Source organism: Eptesicus fuscus, chromosome 6 (assembly GCF_027574615.1).
Source record: "Eptesicus fuscus isolate TK198812 chromosome 6, DD_ASM_mEF_20220401, whole genome shotgun sequence".
Taxonomy (NCBI): domain Eukaryota; kingdom Metazoa; phylum Chordata; class Mammalia; order Chiroptera; family Vespertilionidae; genus Eptesicus; species Eptesicus fuscus.
In genome coordinates this window covers 24,022,846-24,037,800 of record NC_072478.1, presented here as the reverse complement: position 1 = coordinate 24,037,800, position 14,955 = coordinate 24,022,846, and the positions used below count along the sequence as shown (strand labels likewise).

At 51.4% G+C, this 14,955-nt stretch overlaps 1 protein-coding gene across 4 annotated transcripts in view; it reads left to right on the top strand.

Moving 5' to 3' along the window:
* PDE4A (phosphodiesterase 4A) overlaps positions 1-14,955 on the top strand; it is a 47,865-nt gene that overhangs the window by 24,664 nt on the left and 8,246 nt on the right. For all 4 annotated transcript variants that reach the window (XM_008158062.3, XM_008158061.3, XM_028134766.2 and 1 more), the window contains 6 exons: positions 7,692-7,883; positions 8,664-8,700; positions 8,800-8,870; positions 9,663-9,712; positions 9,900-10,012; positions 13,440-13,533. In XM_008158062.3, the coding sequence (XP_008156284.2) occupies positions 7,692-7,883; positions 8,664-8,700; positions 8,800-8,870; positions 9,663-9,712; positions 9,900-10,012; positions 13,440-13,533 (557 nt within the window). The remainder of the gene's footprint in view (positions 1-7,691; positions 7,884-8,663; positions 8,701-8,799; positions 8,871-9,662; positions 9,713-9,899; positions 10,013-13,439; positions 13,534-14,955) is intronic.

The following is a 14,955-nucleotide window of genomic DNA, read 5'->3' as shown; positions in this document are numbered from 1 at the left end:
ATGCACCGGGCCTCTAATACATATATGTGTGTGTGTGTATACACACACAGACACACACACACACACACACACACAGAGTGGCCAGATTATTATGCGTTCAGAGATCATAATAATCTGGCCACTCAGTGTATATTTTCATTGATCTCAGAGAGGAAGGGAGAGGGAGAGAGAGAGAGAAACATCAATGATGAGAGAGAATTACTGATTGGCTGCCTCCTGCAAATCCCACCCCCACCCACCCAGGGATCAAGCCTGCAACAGGGATAAGTGCCCTGAGCCTCACCAACCAGGCCATTGGGCCATTGTGTTTTTATTTTCATTTGTCTCAAGGTTTCTTTGATTTCTTCCTTGATTTCATTGTTAACCCCTTCATTGTTTTATAGCACATTATTTAGCCTCCATGGGCTTGTGTGTTTTTTTGTGTGTGTTTTTTTCTTGCAACTGATTTCTAGTTTCATACATTGTGGTCAGAGAAGATGCTTGATATGATTTCAATCTTCCTAAATTTATTGAGACTGTGACCTAACATGTGGTCTGTCCTGGAAAATGTTCCATGTATGCTTGAAAAGAATGTATATTGTGCTGCTTTGTCATAAAATGTTGTAGAAATAGCAATTAAACCCATCTGGTCTAAAGGGTCATTTAAGGACACAGTTTCCTTGTTGATTTTCTGTCTGGATGATCTATCCATTGATGTCAATGGGGTGTTAAAGTCTCCTACAATTACTGTATTCGATCTCTCCTTTTGTATTCATCAATATTTACTTTATATACTATTTAGGTGCTTCTACATTTGGTGTGTAAATGTTTACAAGGGTTACATCCTATTGTTGGATTGATCCCTTTATCATTATGAAATGTCCTTCTTTGCCAGGCTAACATGACTCAGTGGTTGAACGCTGACCTATGAACCAGGAGGTTACAGTTCGATTCCTGGTCAGGGCACATGCCTGGGTTGTGGGCTTGATCTCCAGTAGGGGGCGTGCAGGAGGCAGCCTGTCAGTGATTCTCATCATTGATGTTTCTATCTCTCTCTCCCTCTCCCTTCCTCTCTGAAATCAATAAAAATATGTAAAATTTAAAATATATATATTAAAAAAAAGAAATGTCCTTCTTCATCTCTTGTTATAGCCTTCTTTTTCATATATTTTATTGATTTTTTACAGAGAGGAAGGGAGAGGGATAGAGAGTTAGAAACATTGATCAGCTGCCTCCTGCACACCCCCTACTGGGGATATGCCCACAACCAAGGTACATGCCCTTGACCAGAATTGAACCTGGGACCCTTCAGTCCGCAGGCCAATGCTCTATCCACTGAGCCAAACCAGTCAGGGCTAGCCTTTGTTTTAAAGTCTATTTTGTCTGGTATACATATTGCTACCCCAGCATCTTTTTTGTTTCCATTTTCATTTAGTATCTTTTTCCATCCCTTTACTTTCTTTCAGTCTGTGTGTGTCTTTTGATCTAAAGTGGGTCGCTTGTAGACAGTGGGCGTTGTTTGGGTCTTGTTTTCTTATCCATTCAGCTACTCTATGTCTTTAGACTGGAGCATTTAATCCATTTACATTTAAGTGATTATTGATAGGTATGTGGTTATTGCTATTTTATTAATCATAGTTATATTCTTTCCCCCCTTTTTAAAAAAATATATTTTATTGATTGTTTTACAGAGAGGAAGGGAGAGGGAGAGAGAGTTAGAAACATTGATGAGAGAGAAACATCAATCAGCTGCCTCCTACGCACCTCCTCCTGAGGATGTGCCCACAACCAAGGTACATGCCCTTGACCGGAATTGATCCTGGGACCCTTGAGTCCTCAGGCCAACGCTCTATCCACTGAGCCAAACCTGTTAGGACTCTTTTCCCCCTTTTTCTTCTTAAAAAAGTACCTTTAACATTTCTTGTAATACTGATATGGTAGTGATAACTCCTTTACCTTTTTCTTGTATGGGAAGCTCTTGATCTCCTACTTCAATTCTAAAGTATAGCCTTTATGGATAGAGTAGTCTTGGTTGTAAGTCCTTGCTTTTCATCACTTTGAATATTGTGTGGTAATCCCTTCTTGCCTGCAATGTTTCTGTTGAGAAATCAGCTGACAGTCTTTTCTTTTTTTACTTTAAAAATTTATTTATTTTAGTGAGAGAGAGGCAAAGAAACAGCGATTCATTGTTCCACTTATTTATGCATTCATTTGTTGATTCTTATATGTGCCCTGACCAGGGATTGAACCTGCAACATTGGCATAGTGGGAGAATGCTCTAACCAATGAGCTACCCAGCCAGGGCTCAGCTGACAGTCTTATGAGAGCTCCCCTGTAGGTAACTAACTGTCTTTCTCTTGCTGCTTTTAAGATTCTCTCTTTGTCTTTGACCTTTGGCACTTTAATCGTTATGTATCTTGTTGTGGGCCTCTTTGGGTTTATCTTGTTTGAGACTCTCTGAGCTTCCTAGACTTGTATGTCCATTTCCTTCATCAGGTTAGGGAAGTTTTAAGCTATTATTTCCTCAAACAGATTTTCAATTCCTTGCTCTCTCTTTTCTCCTTCTGCTACCCCTGTGGTGTGAATGTTGAAATGGTTGATGTTGTCCCAGAGGTCTCTTAAACTGTCCTCATTTTTAAAATTTTTTTTTTTTTTTTTTTTTTTGCTGTTTCAATTGGATGTTTTTCTCTACTTTGTCTTCCAAATTGCTGATTCAATCCTCTTCTTCATGTAATCTGCTATTTGATTCCTTCTAGTGTACTTTTCATTTTTGACTGGTTCTTTTTTATGGTGTCTATGACCTTATTTATGCTATTTATACTATCTCTTTGTTGAAGTTCTCACTTAGTGCCGTAGTCGGCAAACTGCAGCTCGCGAGCCACATGCGGCTCTTTGGCCCCTTGAGTGTGGCTCTTCCACAAAATACCACGGCCTGGGCGAGACTATTTTGAAGAAATGGCGTTAGAAGAAGTTTAAGTTTAAAAACTTTGGCTCTCAAAAGAAATTTCAATCGTTGTACTGTTGATATGTAGCTCTATTGACTAATGAGTTTGCCGACCAGTGAGTGTTAGTCCATCTGTTCTTCCTCTAAGTTCATTGAGCATCCTTATAACCAGTGTTTTGAACTCTGCATCTGGTAGCTTGGTGGCCTCCATTTCATTTAGTTCTTTTTCTGGAATTTTCTCCTGTTCTTTCCTTTGAGGCATGTTTCTTTGTCTCCTCATTTTGGCTGTGCTTGTTTCTATGTATTAGGTAGATTTTCTGTCTCCCAGTCCTGGCCAGGTGGCCTTATGTCATCGGTGTCCCGTAGGGCCCAGTGGAGCAGTCTCCCTGGTCACCTGAGCTGGGTACTCTGGGAGTGTCCCTTGTGTGGGGTGAGTGCCCCCTCCTGTTAGAGTTGAGTAGGCATGTCTGAGTAGGGTTGTCTGAGTAGGGTTGACCCTCAGGCTGACTGGCCACGACCACAGAGCAGGATTCACCCCAAAAGGGCTCTGGTGCTTGCTGAGACTACCCTTTGGGTGTGCCTTTTGTGGCGATAATCAAGTGGTGCTCTGTTGTGGTCTGAAGGCAGCCGCTGAGTGTGTTGGTTCTGGGGCCTCTTTGGAGGGCCTCCAGTGCAACCCCAGGTCAGCGGCTGCCTATGCCTATGCCTGGCCCGGGCCACCCTGTAGGAGCTACAAAGATATCCGAGGCTGGTAGCTGCCTATGTTGGTCTGGGAGGTGCCTGGGAGGGGTCACGCTCCAAACTGATGCCAGCTACCACCAGTGCCGGCCCGGGTGCTCAGCAGGAGGCACGGGGCAAGCTGAGGGCAGCGGCCACCTGCCTGAGGCCTCTGGACCTTTGGGTTTTTAGGAAAGTCTGTAGCACAGGCCAAAGCTGGCCGCCTGGAAAAACAGCCCTTGAAAGGGGCTCGGGTGATGTGCTGAAGTGTGTTTTTTTAAAAAGTTTGAATTTTGTACTTTAATATTTCAGGTTTCTTTACTAAAATTGGAATATCTGATTACTCAGAGCTCTAGCCCCACTCTGCTTCTTATGTTGACTGTCTGGCCCTTTTGAACATTTTATTTATTATTTTTATTTTAAAATATATTTTTTATTGTTTTCAGACAGGAAAGGAGAGGGAGAAAGAGATAGAAACATCAATGATGAGAGAGAATCATTGATCGGCTGCCTCCTGCACGCCCCCTACTGGGGATCGAGTCTGCAGCCCCAGGCATGTGCCCTTGACCAGAATCAAAACAGGGACCCTTCAGTCCACAGGCCGACACTCTGTCCACTGAGCCAAACCAGCCAGGGCTGAACATCCTACTTAATGAGAATAATATGCTCTGATGGAGTCGGGTAGGCAGAGGACAGCAGCTAACATTTTGATCTAAGGAGTCACAAGACTTCTGGTTTCGAATTCTGACCCCATCATGGTCTTGCTGCATGACTCAGAGCTAATCATTCTCCTCTCTGAACCTGGTTTTTCATCTGTAAGAGGGAATCGGAGAATTCCCTCGCCACTCCCCGCCCGGCAGAAGTAGCCTAGAAAAAAGGCTCACTATACGGATGCTGTTGTCCTGTTCTAAGAGCTTTCAGACTTGTTTCTTAGCAGAGGGATTATGCAAATAATAATCTTACGCTGGCTTGCAATAGGTAGGACCAGAAAATGAAGGGCCCCATTGTCTCCCCCTACTCCTTTGAGCCCCCCGAGCCGAGCATGAAATCTGCCCCCTAGCCGAAGCCCCTCACTTTAACAACGGAGTAAGTGACAGAGGTCAGTGGCCTTCCCAAAGCTCAGTTCTCCATATCGCCTGCCTCGCTGACGCCACTCCCCAAGTGGCATATGTGGGGCTGATAGACTTGGAACTGCCAATGCTTTTTTTTTTTTTTAACTCTGTGCCAGGCATGGTTCTGAGCACTTTACCTGTGTTAATGCTGGGCACCTGGATGACCCGAGGGGTGTGGTGGTTGTGTTCCTTGTGTGGACAAGGCAACTGAAATTCAGTCATTTTCTTTCTTTCTTTTTTTTAAATATATTTTATTGATTTTTTACAGAGAGGAAGGGAGAGGGATAGAGAGCTAGAAACATCGACCAGCCGCCTCCTGCACACCTCCTACTGGGGATGTGCCCGCGACCAAGGTACATGCCCTTGACCGGAATCGAACCTGGGACCCTTCAGTCCGCAGGCCGACGCTCTATCCACTGAGCCAAACCGGTTTCGGCTCAGTCATTTTCTTCAAGTCATACAGCTGGGGAGTGGCATGGCCAGCATCTCGCTGCCTCATCCTGAGGGTCTCACGCTTGCCAGTGCCCCCAGGCTGGGGTCCCCTTGTCTGCCTTCCCGGTAGCCGTGTCTCTGTCCTGGTCTGCATCTCCATTCCAGCCACACCAGCTTCCTCGCTGGCCTTCAAACAAAAACTGAATCCTGCCCCAGGTCTTTGCACTTGCTGTTCCCTCACCCTGGAGTGCTTTCTTCCTTCCTTCTTGTCTTTCTGGTCCAGCTCAGATGTCACCTCGTCAGACTGGCCTGCTCCAACCACAACAGCTAAAATCAGCTCTCCAGTAACTTGCAGTCATCCACCTAGTGTTAATTCTCTGTAGGCCACCATCCAGTCCATGTATTCACGTATTCATTCATTAATTTATACATTTTATTATCCATTTAGTCAACATTTACTGGGCGTCCATTATGTGCCAGGCCATGTTCTTGGCCCAAGGGGTACAGCAGTAAACAAAGCAGACAAAAATCCCTGACCTGCAGTACTTACTTCTAGAAGACAAAGCAAACAGTAAAGAAGCAAAATATATCCCATACTAGCAGTCAGCAGCTGTGCATCACTGCAGGTTGCCCAGGACCAAACCAGAGAGTCGGACCTGCATTACCACCATTTGTCCACCATCCAGAACTGTAAAGTCAGTGCTGACATGTGCACATAAGGAACTGTTTGACATTGAAATTGGGTCTCAAAAGAACTGTTGGCCCAGAAAGAAACTCACTACAGACTGATTCATTTGCCTGTCACCATAACCATTATTGCTTGTCTCATTTTCGGTTCTCATAAGTGTATTTCTAATAGCACATGATCTCACTCATCTAGGGGAAATAATGAACAACATAGACTGATGAACAAGAAAAGACCCAGAAACAAGGAGGCATGGATCAGACTGTCGGGCCTCAGAGGGAGGGTAGGGGAGGGTGAGGGTAAAGGGGAGAGATCAACCAAAGGACTTGTGTCCAAGCATATGAGCCTAACCAGCGGTTGGGGACAACAGGGGGGTGGGGGCATGTGTGGGGAGGGGTGTGGGATGGGAATGGGGGGATGAGGACAAATATGTGATACTTTAATCAATAAAGAAATTTAAAAAAAGAAGCAAAATATAGATTATGTCCAATAAGTAGTATTTTTTAAATTATATTTTTATTGATTTCAGAGAGGAAGGGTTAGGGGGAGAGAGAGAGAGAGAGAAACATCAATGATGAGAGAGAATCATGGATCGGCTTTGGCTGCCTCCCGCACACCCCACATTGGGGATTGAGCCCGCAACCCGGGCATGTACCCTGACCCGGAAATGGACTGTGACCTCTTGGTTCACAGGTTGACGCTCAACCACTGAGCCATGCCAGCCGGGCAGTAGTATGCTTTTCAGAAAGGGAAATATGAAATATTATGACAGCGGTTGGTGAGGGGAGGCCTTCCTGAGGAGTCGACTTGTGAGCTGAGGCCTGAAGGAGGTGAAAGGGGAGCCCCTGGGGATCTGGGCAGGGTGAACAGCGGTGCAAAGGCCCTGAGGCGGGAATGTGTATGGAATTTTGAGGGAACAGCAAGGAGGCCACTGTGGCTGGAGCACAGTGAGTGAAGGGTGGAGTGGGAGGTCACAGGGCAGGGCCTTGTGGGCTGCAGTGAGGACTCGGCTTTTCCTCTGAGTGAGTTGGGGGCCATAGAAGGTTCTGAGCAGAGAAGGGGTATGGCCTGACTCTAGGCTCCCTCTGGCTGCTGAGGGAGAAACAGACCTAGGGGCAAAGACAGGAGCCTGGGACCAGGGCAGAGGTGAATGCACTGGTCCAGGCAAGTGATGAGGGGGGCTGGCCAAAGACAGGCTGAGAAGTGGGCCAATTTTTAAAAAATATATATTTTATTAATTTTTTTACAGAGAGGGAGAGGGATAGAGAGTTTGAAACATCAGTGAGAGAGAAACATCCATCAGGTGCCTCCTACACACCCCCAACTGGGGATGTGCCCGCAACCAAGGTACATGCCCCTGATCGGAATCGAACCTGGGACCCTTGAGTCCGCAGGCCGATGCTCTATCCACTGAGCCAAACCGGTTAGGGCAGAAGTGGGCCAATTCTGAATAGATCTGAGCAGTGAGGCTGATTTGAGGTACAGTGGGAAAAGCAGAGTCAATGAGAACCCCACACCTTGGCATGTGCATCATTACTAGGCTAACCTACTGAAAGTCCAGCCCTCCCTCAGGTCATGGTCTGTCTCGGTCACTAATGTGTCCCCAGCACCTACTAGCACAACAGAGCCTGGCTCACAGAGGCTCTCAGTACTGTTGATCCCTGCAATTCTTTGTCAACCATCTCTTTTGGGGTGTCTTTCTCTTTAGTGTCCTCTATCTGTCCCTCATTTCTGCCAGGAATTCCCTTGGCCCCCCTGTTCCTCTTAACCTCCCCAATGCCATCTCAGCCCCCCTGACCCCGGTTCCTGCCCGCCCCTGCAGCTTCGAGGCAGAGAATGGGCCTACCCCGTCGCCCGGCCGCAGCCCCCTGGACTCGCAGGCGAGCCCGGGCCTCGTGCTGCACGCCGGGGCGGCCACCAGCCAGCGCCGAGAATCTTTCCTCTACCGCTCCGACAGCGACTATGACATGTCGCCCAAGACCATGTCCCGGAACTCGTCAGTCACCAGCGAGGCGTGAGCACTCCCTACTCCCACCTGCCAGCTATGCCAGGCCTGGCCCTTGCACAGGCTGCCCTTCCCAGCACTGCCCAAGCCCCCAGAGGAGGGTAAACAGCCCCCTCCCCGCTATCAGGAGCTCAGTCCCTTTCTAGCATGTCCATCCAGTGAGTGCCCACCCTATCTCTGCCCCCCACCCAGCCACACCTAGACCCTCCCTCAGTTCAAGCCCCTACCCTTGTTCATATAGTCCCCACCTACCCAACTCACCCATTGGCTGCTGGGGCCAGGCCCCACCTCAGCCTGAGACCCCCCTAGTTGATCCCCTCCCTGCCACTGCTTCCTCCCAGTGTCCACTTCTGAGCATCCTTCCCTGCCCTCTGCCAGCCTTTCCTAAGCCAATTCCCTCATCATTGCCACCTACAGAGGTGTGAGCACCCCCCAGACCTGCTCGGCCCCCTCCCCTCTCATTGGATCCTCCCGCCCAGCCCTACCCATCCAGGTACCCATCTCACACACACCCTCAGGCCCCTTTCTGCCCTACTCCCTCCCACCCACTGCTCTCACCTACCCCCACCCACCTGAGCCCTTCTCCCTGACCACCATTTCCTTCAGGGCTGGCCCCTGCAGCACGTTCACTCTTATGAGGTGTAAGTGCCTCTCCCCTCACCCTAAAGAGCCCCCTCCCTGCCCACCAGCCTCCCTGGGCCCGGCCCCCACAGAGTGTCCACCCAGGAGAGTTGCTTCTCTGGCACCCCACTGTGCGGACCCCTGACCTAGCCCTGTCCTTGATTATAGGTATGCTGAGGACCTCATCGTGACGCCCTTTGCCCAGGTGAGACCTCGCCCCTAAGGAGGGAAAGGACTCCAAACCTCCCCCACACTTGGGGACAGGGGCCCAGTACCCTCTCCTTACTGCCGTCCCTGATCCCAGGTGCTGGCCAGTCTCCGGAGTGTTCGCAGCAACTTCTCACTCCTGACCAATGTGCCCATTCCCAGCAACAAGTAAGTTGAGCTGGGCCCCCACAGCCATGATCGTGAGGCTAAGCACACCTGGGTTCCACTCTGGGTTCTGCCTTGTGACCTCAGGCAGGCACTTGATCTTTCTGTTCAGGTAACAGCTCCCTCTGAGCCAGTAACCTCTTGCCATTCAAATGCCTGAGACACAGAAACTTTTATAAATAAAGACCGAGGGTTCCAGATACAGGCTGGTGAGACCATGGGCGGCCAGCCACCCCAGCCTCGGGGCCACTCCCGCCCTTATGCTAACTTGCTGGACAGATAGGATCCTGTGGTGTATCTGTTCCCCTTCATAAAATAAGAATTTAATAGCTCCTCCATTAGATGGCTGCTGTGAGGAGTCCAGAAGATGATATATGGAAAGTGCTAAAACATTGCCCAGCACATAATAATTGCTCACTAAATAGGAGTACTTCTTATTTGGGTCAGGGGTATGGCTGAGAGCTGCTGGTCCCTCTGGGAGTGTGTGTGTGGCGGGGGGGGGGGGGGGGGGGGGGGGGGGGGGCGCGCGGGGCGAGCGGGGGGATGGAAGGAAGCAGGAACTTTGGAGACACAAGACCTGACCCTACTGCTGATCAGCCATGTAGTCTCCAGGAAGCTGGTTCACCTCCTTGAACCTCAGTTTCCCTGTCTGTAAAATGGGTTCTTGTGGGTTCATGGCAGCATGCCTGGGACACACTGAGCGCTCAGCAAAAGGAATATTGGCACCTCTCACGGAGAGGGGTAGCCGGGATCTGGAGGGGCCCAGGCTGGCACTGGAGCCCCATTTCTTTGCAGGCGATCCCCACTGAGTGGCCCAACCCCAGTCTGCAAGGCCACACTGTCAGGTAAGCCCAGGGGCAGTGGAAAAGGGCCCCTCTTACTGCCCCAGTGGGGGTCCCTCACCCAGGGTAGTTGTTTCATCCCCGTTCCCAGTACCCCACTCACCTGGCAGACCCCATCGCCACGGGCGGGGGCCTCTGAGGGCCTGCCTGTGGATCCTGTCAGTCATCACCCCTACTGCCCCTTCTCCAGAGGAGACATGTCAGCAGTTGGCCCGGGAGACGTTGGAGGAGCTGGATTGGTGTCTGGAGCAGCTAGAGACCATGCAGACCTACCGCTCAGTCAGCGAGATGGCGTCCCACAAGGTGTGTGGACCTCCGCCGGCTGGGAGGGCCCAGTGCCTGGGTGGGGCTGTGGGGGGGGGCTATTCCTAGGCGGAGCCTGTGGGGTGGGGCCTGGGGCGGGGCTAGCAACAGGGCGGTCCCAGTGGGCAGAGCCAATCTGGATAGGACTATAGGGTGGGGGCACAGCTTCGATAGATTTTTACTTCTCCCAGGACCTAGGAAGCCTGGTTGTGTGTGTGTGTGTGTGTGTGTGTGTGTGTGTGTGTGTGTACATCTGTCCATAGACAATCATGTTTCTTGGGGCGGGGTCGTGTGCTTGTATGGTCTACAGGTATGTACCTGTGGCTATGAGCCTGTGTGGCTGTCCATTTGTTGGCTGCACATTTGCAGTGTGGGGTGGGGGTGTGTTCCAAGAGACTGTCAGGAGTGGAGTACACATGTGTACCTGTGGATGGTGTGTGGGTGTGCACAGGCGATTATGCAGGGTTGTGTGTCTACAGGTGTGCGTTGGTCCACATTTGTGGTGTGTCTGTCTCTCCATGTGTTTGTGACTCTCTGTGTGTGCTTGCACATGTACGCGTGTGCTTGCAGGGCTGCAGGGGAGGGTGCAGGGCCTCCATGGACAGCTGTGCAGACTGTGCTCTGCACAGCCCCAGGATCACCATTCAGAAAGTAGGCAGAGTGCACGCTGCTCCCTGGAGTTGTGCGGCGTAGTGGCAGCCCCTGTGGGAGGAAGCATCTCGGGAAATGAGTGTACAGGTGGGGGTGTCTGTGTTGGGGCAGGGCATATGCCTGTGGGTGGAGATTTGTCTGGGAACACATAAGTCTGAGGGTAATTGTGTGCCTGAGGGTGTGTTGAGTATCTGAGCATGTGACTGCATCTCTGAATGTGAATCTGTGAGTGTGTGTGTGTGTCTGTGTGTGTGTACTCCCTTATGGATTTGTCAGGGTATGTTTGTGTCTAAGGGCACATGGGTGTTTGTGTTTGTTTGACAGTGTCTGTGGGTGTGTCGAGTATGTGTTTATAAGTGTGTCCCGTGTCTGTGTGTCCCTTGGCGTGTGTCTCCATGTCTGGGTGTGGGTCTGTGTTCTTGGAAGGGGCGTGTCTGAAGGCATTTGTATCTCCATGTACTCAGCTATATACCTACAAAGCTGTTACCCATCAGAGTTGTGACTGTGTGTGTGTGTGTGTGTGTGTGTGTGCATGTGGTCATTGTAGTACTAAAGGCATCTGGATATCTGTGTGTGTTCAGTGTGTCAAGGGCCTGGCTGTGTTCGTGTGGAAGGTGTGTCTCAGAGTGTGCGTATGTCTGTGAGTGTGGGGAGCATCTGGGTGTGTGTCTGTGTCTCTGGGTGTGTCCATGGAGGAGGCATGTCCTCGAGGGGGTGTGTACTGTCCTCCTATCCCGGCAGCCCCACTTGGGCCTGGCCGAGGTCTGTGGGCTCTGATGCCCCTTTAACGCCCCCCCACCCCCGGCACCAGCTGACATCACATGCAGGCTGCCAGTGCTGCAGTGAGCACGCACACACAGGCGCACAAACGGAGCCCAGAGCCTCTGAAGCCGCCTCCTGGGACCCTCGCCCTGCCCCTCCATGGGTAGAGGTCCCTGGCCACCTCCGACCACTGCTGTGGGGGGGCCCGAAGAGGCCAGGGGCTGGCAGACCATGTAACCAGGGCTGCCACCGGGAGCGCGGAGGGGAAGGGAGCCCCCAGCCCTGCTGGGCCGGCCCAGGCCCCTCCGCGGCTCCCCCTTCCACTGCCCACCTGCCCAGCATCCCACCCCCACCCCCACCCCAGACTGTGGCCGTTAACCCCAGGACTCCCCAAGCTCTGCCTCTGTGTGCGGCAGCCCTGAGCAGGGCTAGACTCCAAGATGCCCTTGGTGGATTTCTTCTGCGAGACCTGCTCCAAGCCATGGCTGGTGGGCTGGTGGGACCAGGTAGGGGACCTCCGGGTGGTGGATGGGCAGGAGACCCTCTGACCTCTGACCCTTCAACCTGTGGTCTGAACTTGTGTGTTCAGTTGTGCACGTGTGTGGCCTGGAAATGAATGCTTATGACTGTGTCTTTATGTGTGGCCCAGGGCTGGGTGTAGAGGTGGGTGGCTGGGGTGTGGATCTCTCTAGGTGTGACTGTCAGTACACACATGTGTGTCTGCAGTGGTATGGGCCCACCTAACTATATGCTTGTTTGCCTGGGTCATGGGGTAGCCCTGTCTGAGATCATATGGCTCCGATTGTATTGTGTGTTGGACATGTTTGTGAGTCCAGAACTACATGATTTTTCTGGGGCATGTGACCTCGAGTGTCAGTGACCACCTTATCGAACATGCCCCTTCATTTATGTGTCTGAGGCTGTGTGAACTGTGTAACACGGAAATCTGTGTGCGGTTTGTGACTTTGTGGGTCCATCTTGCTTGCGCGTGTGCGTGTGCGTGTGCGTGTGTGTGTGTGTGCGTGTGTGTGTGTGTGCGTGTGTGTGTGTGTGTTTACGTGTGCCCGGGGTCTCTGGGCAGCACTGGGTGGAGTAAGTGCCTGTCCAGTGTGGGCACTCAGGCTTACCCTTCCTGCCCAGTGTCCCTCTTGCATCTCTGGACAGTGTCGGCTTCTGCTTTTGGGGTGCTTTGGCAGCTTGGGGGGCGGGGAGCTGATGCCCTTTCTCCTCCTTGCACAATGTCACAGCAGATGCTGTGTGAAGGAGCATGGGGGCACCAGGAGAGGCCCCCAAGCCCAGTGCCGGGTATATTACATTCATGTGTGCATCTGTCCGCCTCCTGAGGCTAGGGGAGAGGGGGCGATGATGGGGAAACCCCTCTGCCGGGTGACCAAACTAGGGCTTCCTAAGCTCACTATTCTCCCCTGCTCCAGACAAACCTTTTCTTCGCCCAGAACTTGGGAACTGTGTTCCCTCCTTCCCAACTGGGCTGAGTGCTGGAGGCAGGACTCCCAGGGAGTGGGGTCCATGTCTGGGGACCCAGGGGCCAAGAGTAGCTCTGGGAAGGCAAGGGTTAAAGGGCCTGCAGCCTACCCCGCCTTTCCCCCAAGCTCAGAAGCTGGTTGGAAGGGGAGTTGCTAAGGAGACTCCCATCTCCATGGCAATGGGATTCTCCTGATACCTCATTGGCTTCCTGTTAGGAGCCCCTCCCTTCCACAGGTGCCCCTCTGGCTCCTCCTTGGGGGGAGGGGGAGAGAGTATGGGCAGGGGAGCCCCACTTCCTCAGGCAAGGAGAGATATGCCCAGTCCTGACTCCCAAAGCCTGGGGACTCCCATCGGAGCTGGAGGAGCGGAAGGGCTGACCCCTCCCTCCTGGCAGCTTGCTGGGGGCTCTGTTGGCTGAACAGAGAAATAGGAGGGACTCATGGAGTCTTCAGAAGTTTCTTGGATGAGGCTGACTTCCCCCCTTTTCCTCGACTCCATCATTCCTTCCTTCTTGCCTCCTTCACCTTAGTTCAAGAGGATGCTAAACCGGGAACTCACACACCTGTCAGAGATGAGCAGGTCAGGAAACCAGGTCTCTGAATACATCTCCACCACATTCCTGGGTGAGTGAAGGGCAGCCCGCACAGGGGTACACACCTGGGCTGGAGGGGCCCCCCAGACCTTGGGTCCTATTGCCCACCTTTGCCCAAGGGACTCTGACTCAACTCTCCAAAGGTCAAAGTCACCATGTTCAAGAGTTCCCATACTCATGATGCCCCCAAATCCATTGGGACCCTAACTTCTGTACAACACCACATTTAAACATCTCTCCCAACTGAAAAGCTCTCCCAAACTCAGTGGAACCCCAATGGAACTCTGAAACTCATGACCCCAAGAAACCCCCAAACTCAAGTAGAATTCCTAAACTCGATAATGCCTCCAGGCTGAGCCCTGGCCGCATGGCTCAGTTGGTTGCAGTGTTGTCCTGATGCGTGCCCCCCCCCCCCCCGGGTTATGGGCTGGATCCCTCCTTGGGCACCTGCTGGAGCCAACTAATGAACGCATGAATGGGGGGCTTGGCAAGTCTATGTTCCTCTTGCTCTCTCTTTCTCTCTGTCTTCCTCTCTCTCTCTTAAACCAATACTTTAAAAAAGGAAAGAAAATGCCTCCAGGCTGAAAAGCCCCACAAAAGTCAATAGAATCTGCAAACTTGGAGTCCCCCAAATTAAGAAGAGCCCCCCCCCCCAAATTCAAGAGAGATGTCTAAACTCAGGAGGGTTCTCAAACGTAAGGAAACTTCTGCCCTGAAGAATCCATAAAAGACCTGCAAACTTTAAATAAAAAACCTTCAAGCTGAAAAGTCTCCCAAATTCAATAGTATCCCCAAACGTTAGATATCCAAACTCAACAGACTTCCAAAGCTTAAGAACCTGGAAGAGATTCCCCAAACTGAGGAGCATTTCCTCTCAGTGGCACCCTAATACAGAATACCCCTCATTTATTGGAACCCTCAAGCTCACCCTACCCTCTGAACTCAAGAGCCCAAGCTGAGAATATTCCTCACAAACTCAGGATTTCACCCTCACAATTCATCACCAAAGACTCCCACAGTCAGGGGATGTATACCCCACCCCAAGTTTAAGAGAAGGTTCTGATTTTCAAATGCTCCCACCAGTGGGGATGTGGCTGTGCCAAGTTCTGAGATCCAGCCAATGGGAGCATGGCAGGCAAATGACCCAGTAGGGCCCTGTCATTGACTGGGGAGGGTCACAATGGGTGGCCCTGACTGGGTTCTGGAGGCCCTTGAAAGCAGGAAAAAGGCTCCAGGGCCTACTTGCCAGGCAGACTGGTGTTACCCAGTAGGGGTGGGGGTCCACGGAGCCAGAGACCACCCTCCCCTCCCTCCTCCCAGCACTGGCCACCCACACCAGTACTCTCTGTCACCATGGAGATGTCTTCCCAGCCACCTCCAATCAGGGCAGGCAGCTTCTCTCTCTAACATCCCCACCCCACTTCCTGACTTCCCATGCCACCCCCCTGCCAAA